This window comes from Oenanthe melanoleuca, chromosome Z, assembly GCF_029582105.1.
Source record: "Oenanthe melanoleuca isolate GR-GAL-2019-014 chromosome Z, OMel1.0, whole genome shotgun sequence".
NCBI classification, from domain to species: Eukaryota; Metazoa; Chordata; class Aves; order Passeriformes; family Muscicapidae; genus Oenanthe; species Oenanthe melanoleuca.
Window position 1 is genome coordinate 20656065 of NC_079362.1, and position 20562 is coordinate 20676626.

Genomic DNA, 20562 nt, shown 5'->3' on the forward strand with positions numbered 1-20562 from the left:
GTCCCCTGGTTGTTGATAGCCCATAGTTAATTAAGGGTTTCTGTGACATGAAAGGACAGCCTTTCCCCATTCCAGAAGCACTGAGCTGATGCTTTTAGCTTACTTCACTGACTGGAATGGAGATACTGAGGTTTCTTTCTTTGTTCTTTAGGGGGTCCGTTTTATTTTTGTGGAGAGTCACAACCGTGTATGATCTGCTAGGCCTACTAAGAGATTGCAGAAATAAGAGACCGAGGCCGACTGGTTTATTACCCCATGAGACTTTGAGCCAGAGAGGGAATAAGTGCATGAGTCCAGAGACATGACATGAGATCAGCTGTTACTTTCAAGAGAGCTGGTTCTGTATCTCAAGGATCTTGATAATTCAGCAACAGAAAAATTATCTCATCCTTGGAACTAAAGTGAGTCTCTTTGCCCAACCAAAAAGCTGTCTCAGTTACAGGCTGCCTTGATTTCAGTGGTATGGACACTCCCATTTGCTGTGCCATCATATGAGAAACTATTAGGGAAATACGGAAAGAAAAGCTCAGCACTTTTCTGGGAGGAAGGGCTGTGATGAGACAAAGATCTCATTAAGTTTGCTATGCCATCCACACTGTGATATGGACTACTGCTGCTGTAAGCACAGGCATTTCACTTTGTCTAAGTAAGACAATACATTTAATCCTACAGTTCCAGTATCCTATGAGACTGAAATCTGTGGTTTACCCCAAAGCTAGAATTAAGAGGCTCATGCTACAAAATACAGAAGCAGGGAATGAGGCCCTTTGTAAAACAGTATCAAAGAAAACTAGTCTTTGCTACTGTTTGGAGCTGGGAGAACCTTGGCTGAGGCGCTTGAACTTCCCACCTCATTTCTGATTAGGAGAGCAAGTACTGAAGAGGAATACAAGCAAACTCAGGAAAAAGTGTTTATGTTGTTAGTTGACTGTTCTCCATCTTGATTCTAGACAGAAGTCTATAACATACTTCATGTATTCTTGACTAAAATTGTTCTTTACTTAAGTTGGGGAGGAATTCTCACCATGAATGCAGACAATATAAACCTGTGGTGTTTTGCTTTCATTTGCATTCTTGGGATGGTTGGGATGGAAGCTGGCAGAGTGGGTATTTCTGAGAGACAACTGGAACTCTACTGTTAATCCGGGGAAAATCAACGTATGTTGTGCACAGAGAAATCTGGATTAACAACTGTAAAATGTCCATGGTGGCAGCTTGAGAGGCCATTTTAGAAGGCGCAATTTGAAAGTAATTTACCTTTTGTGCAACACTTTGTGCTCTTTAAATCTCAGTATGGCTGTTAATTCAGGAAGCAACTACATAAAATCAGTTTTCTCAGGAAGCATTTCAAGTCTTCCATCTTTTCATTAAAGATTCAGCTCATCTACAGAATCTGTTTACTTGTAACTTGATAATAGTGTAAATATGAACCTCATTTCCACAGAGATGTCACAGAATGTGACATATGGTTATTCGGCAGTCTTTCTATTTCTTGTTTTAGTTCTCGTTTTAAGTCCGTCTGAGGTTTTACTGGCTTTTTTTTTTCTTTTTTTTTCCTTCAAGGGAACCAATTTAATGGATTTTTCATGAAGAATCATTTAGGATGAAATAGTGTGGCTGTGTTATGGGAATAACACCATAACTTTTTGCTGGCACCTCCCTAACTTCTCACCACAGGATGCATTTTCAAAGCTGTAGATGTGCACAAGCAACTAGTTTCTGCTTCAAAAGTTTGTTCTACTACTGTGTCACTTCATACCTGCTCAGCAGTCCACCGAGCCCTGACTGACCCAGGGCTTCGGTGTCCCTTAAATCCTGAGTCTCTGATGAAATCAAATGGAGAGCTTCCATAGCGCTCTGCTTGTGCCCCCTGCTTGAATTTTCCACTTAATTGAGTGGTATGTGCAACAAATGCCAAAATTAATATTTCTTGCCAAAACAGGGATATGAGACCTCCTGTGATGTGGGTTGTTGACAACAGCTATAAAAATGTTTGCATTTACATTTGCAGCTGCATGCATAAGAATGTGTGCACTTTTAACTACGCAGTAGGCTGCTCCCCATCATCTCATCAGGAAAGTTGCTTTTCAGGTTCTGAAGGTGACTAACAACAGATTCAATGGCAAAAAGATCCCCACTCACTAATTTTCTGTGTAGGCTCACAGAAAAATAAAAGAAGACAAGAGAATGAAGCTAGAATGGAAATACCGCTATATGCTGATATTCCTGCAGATGAAAAGAATCAATAGAAATATTACATTCAAGCTATGAAGAATTCCTCAGTGGGAGTTTTGAAGTAGTTTTATGTAAACACTTTTACTGAGAGAGTAATTGCTATGGTGAGCTGGGCCATATTGTTGGTTTCTGTGAGATAAACATGTGGCCAGCTCAGGGCCTGAGACCCATCAGTGACCTCTCTGCACCTGCAGCCAGAGAAGGGCTGCAGAGAGGGAGAGGGGAAATGGGGAGGATAACCTGGCTGCAAGCAAGGTGTCTTTGATCACAGCAAAAAACATCTGTGATCGAAAACCCCAGGGACGTTAAAAGCAGTAAGGTTATTGGGGGGCACCATCTGTTGGAGGCTTGGCTTTTGCAGTATTCAGTGAAAGGTGCTACAGTTTTTAACATGGATTCAGTATCTAGTTCCTGGTCACGGAAAGAAATATCTTCCCTTTCAATCATGTTTGTAGAGAAGTCTTTGTTCCCAGTGAATAGGCTTCTGCAAATTTACATGAGTAAAACCATTTAGAAAGCAAATCAAGAACTTGAAAATTATCTTTATAATCTAAAAAGATCATTTGAGAATGTTAAAAAAATACAGAGTAAAAGCAAGTCAGTCAATTCTTTTACTCCCCCTGAATAAAAGTTTCCAAGGTGCTCATCATCTCCAGATGCAGACAGTAGAAATCATTTCCAATGGGATTAAGACTCCCACAGTACTCAACACATGCAAGCCCCTAGTTTATAGGACTTGTAAAAGAAAAAAAATCCCCACCCCATTATCTAACCTGTTAGCCAAAAGATGTTAGAGCATACAACAAATTTGTTTCAGTGCACAGCACAAAAATTTACTCTTAATGAAAATAATTTACATGTTGTAGTCATTTAAGTGTAACAGAAAAGAAACATCATCACAGTCAGTATTACAAAGTATTTGTAATAAAACTTGTATTTGGCAAAGTTTTCCTAAACTTTGTAAAAAAATGGTAAAAAATGTCTGAAATGTCAGTATAAATGTTAATGACAAATATATGCTAGTCCACACTGCTCACTAAAAAAAAACAACTTGGTTGTCCTTTTTGAGCTGACTTATTTTGCTAAACCCTGTCTGGCTGTGTTTGGAATGTGGATATCCTGCTATTATTCTTGCTATGGCTCAATCATTGAAAACTCACTGTGGCACCTGATCTTGGTTTGTGGCTTGGCACCTATTCTGATCATGTTTCCACCTACCACCACCTCACTTTGGTAAGTAGCAGCACTACCCTCATACGTTTTTTCAGACTGATACAGATATTTTCTGATAGCTGTATGACTTTTGGAACAAACCTTTCCTGACTGCTAAGGAAACCCTTCAAACACCTTTCCATACAGAGTGGTTCTTTTGTATTTGCATCTTTTTAATACAGACAAGTTTCACCTTAAAAACAAAAAATATAAAAGTGATGTACTGTCTCTCCAGTGCACTTTATTTTGTGTTTTACAGGGAAAAAACAGCACTCTGTTGAGGGAACTCTTAATTGTTTCGAAGTGTGAGCTCTCACTTGATTCTAATCCCAGTCTATGCACAAAAATAACCTAGCTGTAAAAGTTCCTGACTTGTCAATAAGGCCTGTTTATTTGGTATTTAAACAACAAATTCTGCTATAGAAGTACCTCAGGGATTGATTTTATCTGGGCCATGCAACCACTGGCTTTTAGGCAAATTCAAGAGTAAGTCCAGTTATTGAGCAGCTCATCATCTACACAAAAACAGGAGATGGAAGACTATGGAATGTGAAAGACTAGAGCTGAAATGGCTTGTTCAAGATCATGTAAGATCTGGTGCTGGACAAAACCAGTGCTGAAAATGAACCCGGTTCTCTTAGGACTTGTTTATAGAAGTGCCCACAGATCTGAGCTGCTCTAGATTAGTACAGTTACATAGGGGATTATGCAAATAAAATTGGTACTGAAAGAATGACCACCCAGTCCATGTGGGCATTTCCAGTCTTTACTAGATGTTGCTCTCACAGCATCCTGAAGACTTCCCTTTCTTTTCCCAGGTGGGAGCCCAATCCCACACTGTAGCAACAATAAACAAAATACTGAGTGTTGAGGCTGGCCCAAAGCTCACAGATGTTAAGGGCTCAATCTGTTACTTCCTCAGGAAGAGCAATCGCAATCTGACTCACCGCTCTGCCCTCCTCCCCTCCAGGAAAGAGCCTCCTCCTGCTGCCAAGCACGGCACAGCCAAACCACAATCAGCGATGTTCTCTCTGCAGAACACACCCAGCTGCACCGGGCCTCTCGCTGCTGGGCAGTTCGCTCTTCTACTGAGCTGCATTCAAATGGCATGGACAAACTTCGGAAGTTTAATTAGCTGTGAGGGTATTTAGTGCTGTGAGAGAATAACGCACCTCCAGTGCAATGGGTTGTTTCTGCTTACAGTCAGAAATGTTTCCCACACTTAAAACTTGCCATTGATTGTAGACTATCTGACGCACGTTTCCTTGGCTGCCTTCAGAAATGTTTGTTTTCCTATGGTTTCCAGTAGTTTCCCTGTGGGTGGTACTGTGAATGTGGGCACTTTGGGCAGTCTTACCGTAGCACGAGCTCGCTCTAGTGCCCGCAGTGTTAAGTTGCAATTGGAGCTTTCAAGCCTCTGCAAGCCCAACTGTGTTACAAAATCATAGACCATTCGTCTCTGCTCCCACTGTTTCTAAGGAAGTGAATGCCACAGATGACTGGAGATCAGAAATGATAATTTATCTATTTTTTAATAGAATAAATATTCTATTTATTCTATTCTCTCCAAATAGCTGTCACTCAGGAAACTATCACCTTTCTTTCATGTAGACAGTAAAGCATTTACAGCCAAGAAGATAACCAGGCAACAAAACCATTTTTTCTCTCTGTTAGTTCCAGAAATAATCCAAAATTCACAAGAAAGGTTAATCATGAATTAAAGTTCATCTGTGCAGAGGGAACATGTGGATGATTTCCCCAAATAAGTAATTCTGCGCATTCCTTACACAATCCTGTGTTCCCTGAGCATTTCCTAGATTTAAGCATTGGCCCTATGAAATGCCAGAACAATCATTTTGAGTAACACTGTCTCACACAACACCTGCAATAATATAATGATTAAATGTGTATATTCATACTTAACCCACTGGCTGGTTCAAATAAACACAATGCACTCCACCGCCCTTTGTGCCTCACTCTGTTCCTTTGCTTCACCATGGGGTCACTCCCACAGGCTGCAGCTCTTCATGGGCTGCTCCAGCATGGGTCCCTCCCACAGGGTGAATTCCTTGGGGAATAGGCTGCTCTGGTGGCCCACGGGGTTACAAACCCTGCCAGCAAACCTTTTCCAGTGTGAACCTCCATGGGCTGCCTTCCCTATGGGCTCCAGGGAATCTGCTCCTGCAGCTGGACCTCACTCCTCCTTCACCCGGGTGTCTGCAGGGCTGTCTCTCCCTCAGCTTCCCCACAATTCTTCCACAATTGCTGTAAAACGCATTTTGTATTTTCTCAGACTCACTGCCACGTAGGGCTCCTCTCAGAGTGGATCTGGCAGGAATGCCGTGCTGGGCACTGCCACGCCAGGCCTCTGCAGCCCCCGTGTGCCCGCGCTCCGCACACGGGCGGCCAGAATCCGCGGGGCAAGGAAAGGGCAGGGTATGGCACTTCCAGTGCTCAGCACGGAGAGTGCCCAGGGCTGGCACGTACAGTTCATAGAGGAAGGAAAAAACTGCACCTATAAACTGCAGCTTTAAACAGAGCAGTGATGTCTTACATCAGGGCAGCCTGGTCTTGCAATCCAGCCCAGCAATGGCCATGTTGGACACACGGACAGGACAGGCTGCTCCTTCCCACCTGCCACAGCCAGCCTGGGAAAGCAGGGCCGGGCAGGGCTGATCCTGGGCACGACCGCCTCCGTCCCGAGGCTCTCCTTGCCCTCTGCATATCTTCCTTACCCTTCTCATCCCTTCCTCTCCCCTTGTCTTCCCCATCTCCTTCCCTTCCCCACCCATTCCTTTCCCTTCCCCATCCCCTACTCTCCTCATCCCATCATACGCTTTCCCTCCCCCTACCCTAACCTCTCCTCTCCTTCTCCCTTCCCTCCCCTCCATTCCCCATCCCTTCCTTTTGTACGGAAAATCAAGCTATGAAAAGCCAGTGTCCATAAAGGAGACAGAGGAGTCCTGCAACTTTATTCCAATAGGTGACAGTTCACTGGGGCACATGCCCGCGGTGTTTTATGTCTCGAGATTTTGGAGGACGCAACCTCCTTCAATCCTAAACTCTTGGTTGGATGTTACCCTCGCCCTTTCCCCATCGGCTGAGATACGGGGAAGGGACAGCCTTCCCAAACTGCCTACCATATATCCCCCCTTGAACCCAGAATTTCACGCCAAAGGTCAGAAACTCAAACTTGTGCAGACCCTTGTCTGTTTCAGGAGCCAAGCAGCCTGAGCTCTGCGACAAACCTGCTGCTTGAGGTCAACAGCGACATTAAGACCACTTCAAAGACATCCATACTTTCACCGATCGAACTGTTTGTAAAGACATTAGCACACATGTTCCCTATCACAACCCCCCGCCCATCCTCTCCTATTCCCTTCCCCGTCTCTTCCACTCCCCTCCTTTCCTCTCCTCATCCCACCCCGTTATATCTTTTCCCTTCATTTCATATCTTTTCCCTTCATTTCCACAACCCTTCTTCTCCCTTCCTTCCTACGCCCTCGTTCCCCACCCCTTCCTTTCCCGTCCCTCCCTCTCCCGTTCCCTTCCCCTTCCTCTGCCCATCCCATCGCAGACTACAGTTCCCAGCGGGCTGCGCTGCTGGCGCATGCGCAGTGCGGGCGCGCAGCCCCGCCCCTTGCTGTCCCTCCCGTGGGCGGCGCGACGGGGCCTGGGACGGAGCCGGGGCTGGGCTGTGGGGCCGGGACCGACGGCGCAGCGGGGTCGGCTGGCGCGGAGCGATGGCGGCGGCGGGGCTGAGGTTCGACGGCCGGGTGGTGCTGGTGACCGGCGCCGGAGGAGGTGAGCGCCGGCCGGGGTTTCCGCGCCCGCGGGAGGCGGCGGAGCTGCTCGGGGGAAGCCCGGGCGGTGCTGGTTCCGCGCAGCCGCCGCTGCCCGCGGCCCTGGCAGGTGCCGTGGTGGCGGCGGGTCCGGTGTCGGAGGGGACAAGCGGGTTGTTTCCGCAGAGGAGAGAAGGAGGAGGCGCCGTCGGTGCCGGCCGCGGCCGTGCCAAGGCTGTGCAGGGGTCAGGGCCGTGCCTCCGGCTGCCCTCGGGAGCTGCTGCCGTCCGGGGCCGGCCCGAGCGCTGCCCGCCTTGGTAACCCCTCCGAACGTGGGGCACTTCTGCTGTTCAAACACACGCGGGGAGCAGCGCCGCTGCACCCCGCTCGGCAGTGGGTGTCCTCCTCCAAGCGCTGTCCTGCTATCCTGATTCTGTCCCGCTGAGCCGTGTGACCCGTGTGTGTGCACGGCGCTGCTGCGGGCCGGGGTTTCACGAGAGCCGCAGACAGCAGCCGCCCACCTGCTGCTGCCTTCCTGCCCGCCCTGCTCCCGGGAGCCGGCCTGGGGCCGGGGGCAGCGGCACGGAGAGATCCCTGTCGGCAGCACGGGGAGATCCCTGTGAGCAGCAGGGAGAGATTCCTGTCAGCCGCAAGGAGAGATCCCTGTCAGCAGCAAGGCTGGCCTGCGCTCTTGGTGGTCTGCAGGCTTGATCTCTCCAGGGAACCTGGTCTGCAGCGGAATGCTTGGTTTTGCCAGGAAATGTTTTAGTATTTGTTGTTATGGCGTGGGGGTGGTTCGTTGGGGTTTTTTGTTGTTGTTTGTTTCTTCCCTGTTTTATTATTTTTTTTCTTCCTCTGCATCCATGCTTTGACTGCTCTGATGGTTAAGCAAAAATACGAGCTGTCAGTGTGGATGAGTGAGAGGCAAAGTTTGTGTTTGTGATGACTTTTTAGGAAACTTGTTCAGCCATACTCCCCACAGTGGAGTTTTGCTCTCGTTTTGTGGTGCTGCACATAGCCAGAGGAGTAATTTTGGGGCCCTAGACTAAGTGGTGTCTTGTGAAGATGATGTTTTGGAAAGCACTGAACTGTCCTTGTACATCACATTAAGGTGACCAACCTGATAGTAATTGAGACCAGATTTTTTTAATGGTGCTTTTCTGCTTTCATCAGATCTATATTTGTGGCCTTTTCCCTATATAAGTTTCACTGAAGAACAGGTTAATACCTTGCATAATAGCAAAACAAGGTCACTGTGGCAGTAACAAAGCTTCTAGAAAGTGTTGCAGTGAGTAAAAGTTGCGTATCATAAGTGTATGTACAGTGAACCTTGTACTCTCAGGGTTAGACTGCTTGAAAATGGTTTGTTAATAGAGAAAATCCCTTGTGTGTTTTATTTCACAACAGCTTTTTAGTAAGAGTTGATTAAATTTAAGCCAAGATTGAGGGAGGTCCTGTTGTCTACAGATTAGTTCTAATTTTGCTTTTATTTAATGTAGCTAGACTGAATTACTAATAGCATTGTTTTTTCAGCATTGATTTTTTTGGATGCTGATGAACAGATCAGAGCTGGGAATTTAATCAGATGTCTGTATCGCTAATTTCTGTTGAGGTGATACCTGTTTTCACACACACACATATCTAAAGTGTGTGTATGTACTTTTCACTTTGACCAGATTCTTTGTGAAGTATTGTGTTGGACATACTTTATGCAACCTATCTTGGTCTTTTTTTTACTACTAATTTTGGTTCTCAAGTGTTCAATCCTTGCTTAGCAGTTGAGAAGGCCAGTACATATAACATGGTCTGGGTTTTCTGTGCTTCTCAGCTGTGCACTTCTCAGTGGCTTTTCAAAACAAAACAAAACAAAGATTTTATTGGACTTGTGTTACATGAGCAGTGGATGTATATGCATCTCACATGTAATACCCTCTGTTGCAGAGGCCTGAGGGAGTTTTAAGGGAATTTTCAACTTGTTGCTGTGAGATTAGTGTGCTTTAAAACAGTCTATACAGTTCTTATTTTTTACCCCCTTTTTTTTTTTTTTTTTGAGACCTGGCTTTGAATGTCCTGATGAGGTGCAAAGAGATACTGTTAGTATTCTGAGAAATTCTTTTCTTCTGATCATTTTTTGATCATTTGAGTCTCCTTCTCTTGAAACGAATAAAAAAAGGATTAGTGTCATTAATCCAAACAGCTTTTGACTGGTACAGTAGACAGTATATCTGTAAGTCATTTAAAAATGAATGCCAAACACAACTAGAATCTAAGCCAGAGTGAAGGTTCAAGATCCTTGCTTTTATATGTGAAGCAGAAATGACAGTCTTCTCTTAGGATAGACAAACTATGTATCTGTTTGGGTAACTGAGTATTAGGTATTCCTTTGTATCCAAATGGTTTTGTCAATATATCTTCAGTTAAATTTTGTTCAGTTTCTTTTTCAAATCCTAACTTTAACTAGGAAAGTATATTATTCACTTAGAGTGTAATTAATTAACTTGAAACATCCCCTCCTTCTTCAGTGTTACAGTAGGACATTAAAGGTTCTTCCTTTCAAGTGTATTTTTCTATCACAAGCACAAACTCAGCAGCACACAGCTTTACCAGATGATTCTGTTGAATCCAATAACAAAGAGTAAGCATGGTTTGTTTGGGGTTTTTTTCTCTTTATTGGAAGTTTTGTTTACTATTTACCTGTTTGTTTACTTTTATATTTTGTTCTTATAAAAGATTTTGAGCTGCTGGGGGAAATAATGTTTTACTTTGAACCTGTGAAGTGTTTGTGTTGACTTGGTGTATTTTTCATGATGCAATTAATTTTTGTGTAGCTTTTGTCTGAATTGTGATCCAGGAAACAAATTCACTCTTGTTTTTACCTTTTCTTTTTTTTTAAACTAGGTTTGGGCAGAGCATATGCTCTGGCTTTTGCTGAAAGAGGAGCTTCAGTAGTTGGTAAGTTTTATCTTAACTAACTTGATGTAGACAGTAACCTTTGCCTTTTCACATAGCTTGCATTCAACAGTCCATGCCCTTTTTGTCAGTAACCTTTGTTATTTAATGGTTTTCTATCTTATCTTTTGCTGTTTAATTTTGCCTCTAAGCTTAATTTTCTTATGAAACAAGTTGCCCAAGTTTGTCCAAGGGCTCACTTTTGCTGGAAGGCCAGTTTGATTCAGATAATTTATAGATTGCTTTCATCAATGCATACAAGTCCTTACTGCAATCTGTGGCCAGAAAGTGTGTTGTCTTAGGTAAATACTTCCCAGAAGGTTCCAGTATGACCATTTGAATATGTGACTATGTTGTCTCACAGTGCCTTTTCCCAAGAAAGATGTTACTGAAATGTAACTCAATTGCATTGTTTCTTTCTGTGGCTCATGGGACAGAAGGGCTGTCTGGTCTCGGTGTCAGTGCCAAATAGCTGTCAGTAAAGGATTTCTGGTGGTTTTGTAGTTCCTTGGTTAAACCTTAGCAGGCCATATTTAGTTGTAAAAATGCTGTATCACAAGGCAATCCTGAAGGTTAAGTTGTATTTGAGGTACTCACTGGCAGCTGGCATTGGCATTTTTAGACTGGCTCTTAAGAAAACTATTCACTAAAAGCGTTGTCAGGCACTGGAACAGGCCAGGGATATGGCTGAGTTACCACCACTGGAGGTATTTAGAGGATGTGTGGATATGGCACTTAGGGACTTAGCAGTGTTAGATTAATGGTTGGACTTGCCCTTACACGATATTTCCAGTCTTAACAATTCTATGATTTTAGGATTTTGCTGCCTGTGAATGAATTTGTACAGGTGTTGTTGATGAGTTAAGATTGAATGTTTAAAGAGATTACAGACAAGAACTTGCTCACTGGTTTTTTTTTGTAGTTTTCTAGTGGCAATCCCAATCTCAGTTTACAAAATTTCATAAAAATTGTTTGGTTTTACTTCATGATTAAAAATGAGTATGTGTGCAGACAACTTCCAAAAAATTAAGTTGTCTTTTCTTCATTTTTTTCCTATTGATTGCCATCTTCGATACTTGCTGTATTTACTATGGACATGAATAATTCATGTTGAGTTCTTTTTTAGCAAAAATTATGTCACTAAAGCAGCCATATATTTTGTACTGACTCTCTGTAGATGGTGGTGGTCTGACTTTTTCAGAATGATATGGAAGAAGATATATTCTGTTGCATGACTACCGTTAATGCTCCTTTGTCTCTTGGCTTTATTGTCTAAAAACTAAACAATATGTTAAGAATTGACTGTAAGGGCAATCTCTTGTTTCCTTTTGGAAACTTCACCACACTTCTCTTGCAGTATTATTTCTTCATGCTTGTATTTGTTTCTCTTGTTCTCCTATAATTCTGACTTCAAAGAATTAAGAAGTTACTTGTATAAAGATTTAGTTTTTTAAAACTCAAGCAGATATGAAGCTCATGTCTACCTTTAAAACAAGCTCCCTTTTATAAGTTATGGAAATGAAGGCATGTTGTAGGAACGGTGATCAAATACTCTGGAGGAATATTTTGAGTAGTTGGAAGAATAACAGTAAGCCCCAACATGAGCCCTTTGTCCAGTTCTGTGTCTCTGTTGAGTGAGTTGCTGTTAGTGTGGTTAGATTGACAAGAGCAACCAAGGTGGAAAATTCCCTGTTCTCATCACCCAAAGGCTGCCTGCTACTACTGTTTTTTGTCATTCTTTATCTCTTTCATGCCTCTTACCAGAAAAAGTTGAAAGCAGGAAGGAGGGATGATTTGCTTTTGTCTTGCATCCCGTGTTATGTCCAGATCTACTGTTTCTTGTGGTCTGTCTGAGGGTTTTTGTGTTGCTGTTTTAGTTTAGTTTAGAGTCATGCTTTTGAAGCATCTCTCCTGGTATGTATCCTATTTGTATTTTTGTTTGCATAGTGAAATGGTATTGAATTGCATGAATCCTTTAAAATGCAAACCAGAAGATGCAATCTATCAGCATACCTACCTTGTTCATCTGTGTTTGGTCTGTGGCACCAGAATACTGCAAAAAATCAGCTGGCTTATTGTTTAAAAAACTTGTACTGTAGATGTCAGGTGCTCTGCACCAACTATTCATCCTTCCGATTTGCTTCTGCTACTCTGCTAATGACACACTCACAGCTTTAGAGGAATTCTTCCCAAGGTTCAGACTATAACTATTCTCTGCCAAAGCTGCTACAGTCTTTGGCTCTTTTCAACAGCATGTTTTCAACTGAGAATTGCATGATGTAAAGCTTGGGCTTAAAATAATGTTATTTGTCAATTTTTTTGTTAGGGTTTCTTTTCATTGCTCTATCACATTCATAGAGTTGCTGTTTTCAAAGCCTAGAATAGCTCAACTCTTTCCTGCATACTCATTTTTGTTTCAACTCCATTAGTGCCTGTGCTCAGCTTAAGGTGCTTTACATCCTCTAAAATTTTTACAAAATATTTAATTAAGGTTTTGTCAGCAAATTGCTATTGAAGTGCACGATTAGCATATATAAACTTGTCTGTGGTAGACAATTGTAAGGTCTTAACAAGGCTGAACGGTTTGTATATGTTTACCACCCAAATTGTTCACTCTTCTTTCCCAGATGTTATTCCTGACTTGCTTTCCTTTAGTATCATGGATGTTGCAGACTGAGCAGTCTGCCTGTGTTGCCTATCCTAACACATCACTACACTTAGAAATTTTCCTTAATGCCTCACTTGAGTGGTGTTGGCTGCATGTTTGGGTTATCAGATATTGATCTTTATCTACTTCATTTTTTGCATCAGTCTGTTAAGGTACTTGTACTTCCTGCTTCAGACTGGACATTTTTTGGGTTTGGATTGCTGATGGGTGGTTGTTTTTTCTGTGTTTTTTGACATGTCATATCCTTCGCCTTTTGATACTCACTTCTTCTGGACTTTGGCATTTTTAATTACTCAAAAATTTTCTGCTATGGTTTCTCTTGAAGTGCTGCAGACAAAGCTTGAATACAGAATTCCAGATGAGACTTCTTGATCTGGATAATCCAGAGTGATTTTTGCGTGTGTCCTGCAACCCGTGTTCCTTTTTTACATAGGGAGTTAAAAAAAACAAAACCGCAAAATGGGTCTATTTCATTTTGAGATGATACAGCAGACCTGACATGGTTGTTTTTCATCAAGACCAGCAAGAATATCGTGCAAGTTTTGTGGATTTCACTGTGTTTGGCTTCTTGAGGTTAGAAGGCAGAAAGCTGGGATTCACCATAGCAAAAGACTGTTTAGCAGAATACCAGTGTTGGATGTAAATTCAGTCAATTCTAGCTTTCCTACAATTCCATTTTGAATGCATTTAGACAACTTCTTACAATTTTTGAAGTTCTTTGTCCAAATAGAATGTTTGTATGGGTGTTTTTTGGGAGTGTTTTTGTTCCCCTGGTAATCCTGTGAAGCAGTGGGATGTGCAAATACAGGAGTGCAGCAGAGCGTGGCAACCGTACATTCCAGCTGCCATTAGTGGCAAGTGCCCCAGTGCAGAGAGCAGCATGGAATGGCTCTGTGTGTCAGGTGGGCCTTTTATCCCACAGCAGCAGGATCTGAAGCTCCAGATCAGGCACTTCTCACTTTGTTCCAACCGCTGATCTCTTCTCTGGTGGTGTTGGCTGGTGACATTTAGCTACTCTATTAAGCAGGAGCAAAGTCTTGCCAGTCTTGCTTACCATTCATGCAATGGTTAGAGACTGGAATAAATTGCCTGTGATTGGAGTGTAATTTAGATCTTAATCTCTGAACTGCAACACAATTACAGAGGTAGCATGGGCAGGGCAAGCAAGTTGAATACATGGTAGAGTGTGGAAAAAGGTTCTGTTTTCCATGTTATTTAGGAAGAAAAAGGGATAATATATGTTGTACTACTTAAAAAAAGTAATCATATGTCCTAGTATTTTCTCTTGTCATCAGTGGTTTTCAGTAAGATCCAGGTGCAGCAGTCTTTATTAACACTCCTTATAGCCTCCAGTGTGATAATGAGGTAAGGACAGACCATGAAGAGTGAGTGTTAACAACAAAAATTTCATTTCTTTGTCATGCACAGTGAATGATCTTGGAGGTGATTTTAAGGGATATGGCAAAAGCTCCTCAGCTGCTGACAAAGTTGTCGATGAAATCAGAGCAAAAGGAGGGAAGGCAGTACCCAATTATGGTATGTTATTTTTCCAGTTGAATGTAATGCTTTATCGGTAGGAATAGTGGATATGTTAAATGAAAAGCTGATGCTGCTTAGTGAAAGACTACTGCCAGTTTACCAATAACATATACATTAAACAGGTGTAATATCATGTGGAGTGGGGAGAAGATGCTAAGAGCAAGTGCATTAACTGCCTCTTTTAATTAAGATTTCTCTACTAATGCCCTTCTCTTTTATCTGATTTTTTAACATTGAAGTATTAAGCAGCTGTCCATCCACAGTTTTCAGAGGCAAGATGGGAATGGATGGTTCTTGCTTGCTTTGCTTCATGTTTTTCTTGGAATGGCAAATGTTGTGCCATTTGGACTTCTGTGTGGGATTTACTTTAAGCCACATGAAGATAATGGCTGGATTTGAATTTGATTTTCACTGGGGCTGTACACAATTTATTTTTATTGGCTTTTAGTAGAATTAGTTGTTAATATCTTGGAACTGCAGTGTATCCAGTTAATTTGATTTGAAAATTTCTACTTTCTGCTTACAGATTCCGTGGAAGATGGTGAAAAGCTTGTGAAGACAGCCCTTGAGGCTTTTGGGAGGATAGGTACAGTTGCTTAATTCATGTTGAAACTTATTTGCAAGTGCAAAGCTAATATAAGCAGTGTGATCAACAATGTGTGTATGAAATACATTTTGATGAAGTGTAGTTCTCACCAACCCTTGATGCCCATTGTCAGTGAAATCTGAATGAGGGGCTTTCAGCTTTTAATCGGAGTGGTCAACTTTTCTGGGATTTTTGGTGGATTTTGCAGAAGTTTAAAGCTGAGTATATGATTCTTATTTTCCTGCCCTTCAGATTTTTAGAATTTCAATAATGATTAACAACTTCTGTTACAAAGCAGAGAATCTATGGGGTGTTATAACCAGCTGCATAGAATTAACATAAATAATGTTGCTAAAAGCAACATTTCATGTTTTGGAAGCTCTTCTGCTTACATGAGGTCAAAAAGCATTAACAGAAATGAAAAAAAGAAAACCCTGAGGTATTTTATCTAACAATTAAAGTTCTTTTTAACCATTTGATTGCCACTATTTAAAACCACTTGGTGACTTTAACTCAGGGCTAAGTGGCTAAAAGTACACATAATCAAAACCAACAGGAGTCTAATTAAATATCTCAAAAGAAATTATGATGACCCTTTATCAGCTTTGTAACTCAGTAGTTTCTCTAGTTTTCATTCGGGCTACTGCAACAAAGATGGTGGCGCAAGCTGCCTTATTGAGGCATTCTGAAATTCAAAGCAGGCCTTGAAACTGTATAGGATGGCTGCATCCTGCAGGTATTGGATTCCTAGGCAGCCAGTACTTCACAACTATCCCTCCCTTTCAGGCTTTGTCCCATTGAGGTCCCTATTGGGTTGAGACTTGCCTATCTTGAAGTATTATGTTGTAGTTATTGCCCAAGGGTTGAATTCATTAATCAGGACAAGAAGCTATAGAATATATGCAATATGAAGTATATATCCAGTGGTTTTGTCTGTATATATTGGAAGTGGGAGAAAAATAGAAACAAGCTTGTATTCTATCAGTGCATTGAATTAGTTTCCTCTTTTAATTTCAGATATTGTTATAAACAATGCTGGGTGAGTATACCTGAGGATTTTCTCCTGTTTGAGTGTGGGCTGTCCATTTTGTGTAAACAAATGTTGATCTTGTGTTTGTTTTCCTAATGTTGCATTTTAGGATCCTGAGAGACCGTTCCTTTGTTCGGATAAGTGATGAGGATTGGGGTGAGTTGATTTTAAAATGACTTCAAAATGTACTTTCTGTGTGAAAGGTGATGTATACATTCCTCCCACGGGAACAAGAAAGAAAAGAAGGTACAGAAGGCTTACCTTTTGCCCTTCAAGCTTAGTGGCAAGCTGCTTGTGTTCAGTGTGCAAAGCAGGTCTGTGCTGCAATGCATGGTAGGTGTACGTAGTTCCAAAGGGGAAGAAGGGCTTTTCTTCCCACTCCTGGTTGCCAAATGCAATAAGAGCCGTGTGAATTGCACGCAATAGCTTTTGTGAGCAGAGCGTTCCTAGTGCCAGTATTGAGTGGCTGAATACTAAACAGGCTTAAAAGACCCAGAACTGACTAGAGAGGAAAGCAAGCTGATGTGCCAAGGGACAGAATAAAAAGCAAAACCTTGAGTGAGATGGTAGATGGTGATAAGCCAGTGAAGAAACACTATCTTTGTAAAGGTTGTCATCTGTAGTTCTTGTCTGAGTCTCCTTAAGTGCAGGAGTTTTGAATGCTTTTGAATTCTGTGCAGGAGAGCCTCAACCAAGAGGCAGTGTATGTGGGCAGCCCCTTTGTGGTCAGTGTATGTTCAGGCAGGTACTGAAAAGTGGTCTGTCACGACAAAAAAACAAAACAAAACAAAAAAAAAGCAAAACAACCAAACAAACAAAATAAAGGCAGTATGAAGGGAGTGCATTTTTGTCATGAAGAAGAAACATGGTGCATTTCAAGCTGGGAGACAAATCCTGGAATTACTAAACTGATATCAATTTGTTCCTAGATATAATTCACAGAATTCATTTGAGGGGATCATTCCTGGTCACCCGAGCTGCATGGAACCATATGAAAAATCAGAAGTTTGGCAGGTAAAAATGTGTCTTCTGTTTTGTATTTTTCGGTAGTGTATAACAGACTGATGCGTGGCCAAACAGTGAAGGAGGCGTCTTGCATTCTTTTCTTTCAGTTTCTCAAGGGTGAAACAAAACCAGCTCAAATGCCTTTGCAGTTCTGATCCCTCCTCTTCATTTCCTCAGTCAAATTTGTCTTTACATATTTTTCTTGCAATAAATTTAAATGTGTTTTTATGTCTTTCCCAAACAGAAGTTGTTAGAATGCAAAAAGACCATTTCTATTAATGAGGACTGGTTAGAAATGTTTGTTACTGGTATGTTACTGCAAGTTTGAAAGACTCTTGTTCTGCTCCTTCTTATTCAAATGACTGGTACATGCAATTCTGCTTGTAGATCATGAGTTTTTTTGTTTGGTGTTTGGTTGTCATGAGTTTTTTTCTGTCAGTTTTAACCTTTTGGACAAATGTACTTGTTCTTAGTCTGTTTTGGTATATATTACAGGTAACTCAAAAATTGTGCAGTGAAATCAGACCTTTTTTTTAATTTTTGTGATTTTTTTCATAAACCGTATCAAAGCACTGACTAGATAAATCTTAACTGTACCCACATGTTGAAATCTGTGTGAGCTGTTTCCTCATTCTGTGACCTAAATAACATTCATTCTCATCTAGGGAAGTGAACTGTGGGGATAGCAAAAGTCTTAAATTTGGGAGTTTAAAATTAAATTATTTCTTCAAAAACAGCATAATCCTAGAGTTGCATCTATTTAGGATAATGCTTCCCTTGTCTCCTTTTCTGTATTTGCTCAGACAGGAGTGATAGTGACTGCTTCTGCAGTTTATGGATAGACATGTGCCATCTCAAAATCCCTACTTTACATAGAGTTTGTAGCTTGTCTTCATCATATTGAACCAGTACTTGCAACACATCTCTTCACTTAGATTAAAAACACTACATTATTGGCAGTAAGGTAGATAAAAAAGTGAAGTATATGTTGATCCCAGCTATGCAGTATGTTTACAAATAGATTTGAATAGTGTCTGGTAAGGCTTTGTATTGGTTTTGCATGGCCTGGTTTTTGGTATCACAGAGGTGGCTTCTGTGAGAAGCTGCTAGAAGCTTCCACTGTGTCCAGCAGAGCCAGTCCCTGATGGCTCTGAAGATGGACATGGTGCTGGCCAAGGCTGAGCCAGTTAGAGCTGATGCAATGCTTCTGTGATAATAGATTTAAGAAGAAAATCAAAACAGAAGGACACAAATTTTTTTCTATCTTGAGAAGAGGAGTAAAACAACATGGAGACACCAGGGTCAGTGAAGAAGGAGGGGAAAGAGGTACTCCAGGCACCAGAGCTAAGATCCCTCTGCGGTCTGTGGTGAGACCATGGTGAAAGAGCTGTGCCCCTTAGCCCATGCGACCCACAGGGATACAGAGATCCACCCCAGCCCGTGGGGGAGGTTCCCACGCCAGAGTGCGTGGATGCCTGGGAGAGGCTGTGATCCTGTGGGGGGTCTCTGCTTCCAGGCTGGGCAGCCTGTCCTTGGAGCACTGCACCCTGTGGCAGAGAGCCATGTCACAGCAGTTTTGGGAGGGCTGTGTGCATGTGGAAGGGACTCACATTGCAGCAGTTTTGGCAGGACTGCTGCTCTTGAGAGTGAACCCGTGCCAGAGAAGGTCATGGAGAACTGTGCCCCTTGGGAGGGACCTGATGGTCTCACAGGGGAAGGACTCCTCTCCCAGAGCAGCAGAAGAAAATCTCAGTGATGAACTGGCCAAAGCTCCCACTCCCTGTCTCCCTGCGCTGTTGCTGGGAAGGAGTGGGGGGTTGAGGGATGAGAAGGGCTTTTTTTGCTTCTTATTATCCTTCTCTGTCTCTGTTAGAAATAAGTTCACTTTGTACATTTAAGTTGAGCCTGCTTTGCCTTTGGAGTGTTTTATCCTGGTCCTTATCTCAACTCATGAGCCCTTTGTTAATTTTTTTCTCTCCTCTTCCCAGCTCTGGCAGGGAGGGGTGAGCAAGCGGCTTTCATGGATGTCTGGCATTTGGCCAGTGTCAAACCATGACAGACTTCCTTTAAAAGTGAAGGTGTAGACCCATTTCTTTGGAATTGAGATGACCTGCAGCACAATGTTTTCTTGCCTGAAACCAGCTATGAACTCTAGTGGTTTTGGAGCTCTAATGTGAGCAGTTCAGTCATCTCCAAAGCAATAACAGGGACAAAGAGCAGCAAAGAGCAAGACTTTCCTTTCATGTCTTCTTTTATCATGCATTTAATGCATATTAGAATTCTTTGAATATAAATTCTGTGAGAATAGATCTTCAGATATTACCAGGTAGATAATATTAAGGGAAGTAATCTTCAGTAAGGTAGTTTTAGGTGAATGCTGAAACCTTTTATTAATTGTAAGAATAATACCACCTGAAATGTGCATAGAAATGAAATAATTTACTTTTCTCTATACAGGACCCAGTGTCACAGAATGTCTTTCCTAGTGTTGCAGTATCACTCCGAAAGCCTCATGAATTTTTTAGTTTTCTGCTGCTCTGACAATGTGTCAGGGTTTGTGAGATATTTGCTATCCATCAGTCATGAAATAGTTACCTGATTGTTATCAAAACCAAAAAGCAATCTTTTCTTATTTGCATACTTTGTTTTGTGGAATATGAAGATTATAATGCCAAAACTGGAAAATGCTGTTGTGTAGAATCAAATAACTTTAAGAAATAATTTAATTACTTTTCCTCTCTTCTCACCTAAGAATAATTATGACGTCCTCAGCTGCTGGAATATATGGAAACTTTGGTCAGGCAAACTACAGCGCTGCAAAACTTGGTCTTTTGGGTCTTTCAAACACAATTGCAATTGAAGGCCGGAAGTACAACATCCACTGCAACACAATTGCTCCTACTGCTGGATCCAGGCTGACCCAGACCGTCATGCCACAAGGTGAATAATTTAAGGTCTACATGTACTGATATGCTTCAGTGAATTGAAGCACAACAAACTTTCTTACTTCTTAGAAAATGCAAGTTGTTCACACTTCATGTACTACCAATTAATTTTTCCTACTATCTTTTTGTCTTTGAACTGTCAACTTCTGTGAGGAATTCTTACTTTCTGCCACAAGATATGAAGCAAGTTTTCTCATTTGCAAAAGCAATTTCATAGGGCAAGGCTCTTTAATTGTAATCCTTTCCAGGATCCTCCTACACTAGTGGAAAGGCTTGTTTGTTTCATCACATGTGACATCAAGTATATGCATAGGTGTCTGCACTTGTTATAGTATTGCCTAATTGCAAAATACTGAGTTTTTGCACAACATGTCATGTGTGTACTTAGTGGTTCCATGATCAGCAGGAGATGATAGTAGACTGAGTTGCTTAATTTTTCTTTATTGCACAGCTGCTAATCTTTGAAAGTTTGAACAGGTTTAGCAGAGTACTGCATTGGGAAGTTCAGTAAGGAACGTATTAGGAAACAGTTGTGTGTAAGTGTAAATTTGGATAAATAGACTGACTAATTATTTTGGCAAATAACCAGAAGAAAGAAAAATAATTTGGAA

The 20562-nt window shown here is 41.8% G+C and overlaps 1 protein-coding gene across 3 annotated transcripts in view; it reads left to right on the top strand.

The window, feature by feature from the left end:
* The first annotated feature begins 7083 nt into the window (after positions 1 to 7083).
* HSD17B4 (hydroxysteroid 17-beta dehydrogenase 4) overlaps positions 7084 to 20562 on the top strand; it is a 62125-nt gene continuing 48646 nt past the window's right edge. The window contains exons 1-9 of one of the 3 annotated variants that reach the window (XM_056514070.1): positions 7530 to 8340; positions 9752 to 9864; positions 10128 to 10181; positions 14275 to 14382; positions 14912 to 14971; positions 15989 to 16010; positions 16111 to 16157; positions 16931 to 17015; positions 19759 to 19946. In XM_056514070.1, the coding sequence (XP_056370045.1) occupies positions 9837 to 9864; positions 10128 to 10181; positions 14275 to 14382; positions 14912 to 14971; positions 15989 to 16010; positions 16111 to 16157; positions 16931 to 17015; positions 19759 to 19946 (592 nt within the window). In that variant the 5' untranslated portion in view covers positions 7530 to 8340; positions 9752 to 9836. Of the gene's footprint in view, positions 7252 to 7529; positions 8341 to 9751; positions 9865 to 10127; positions 10182 to 14274; positions 14383 to 14911; positions 14972 to 15988; positions 16011 to 16110; positions 16158 to 16930; positions 17016 to 19758; positions 19947 to 20562 lie in introns of those variants that run through there. The other 2 variants (XM_056514069.1, XM_056514071.1) reach the window with 2 other exon arrangements.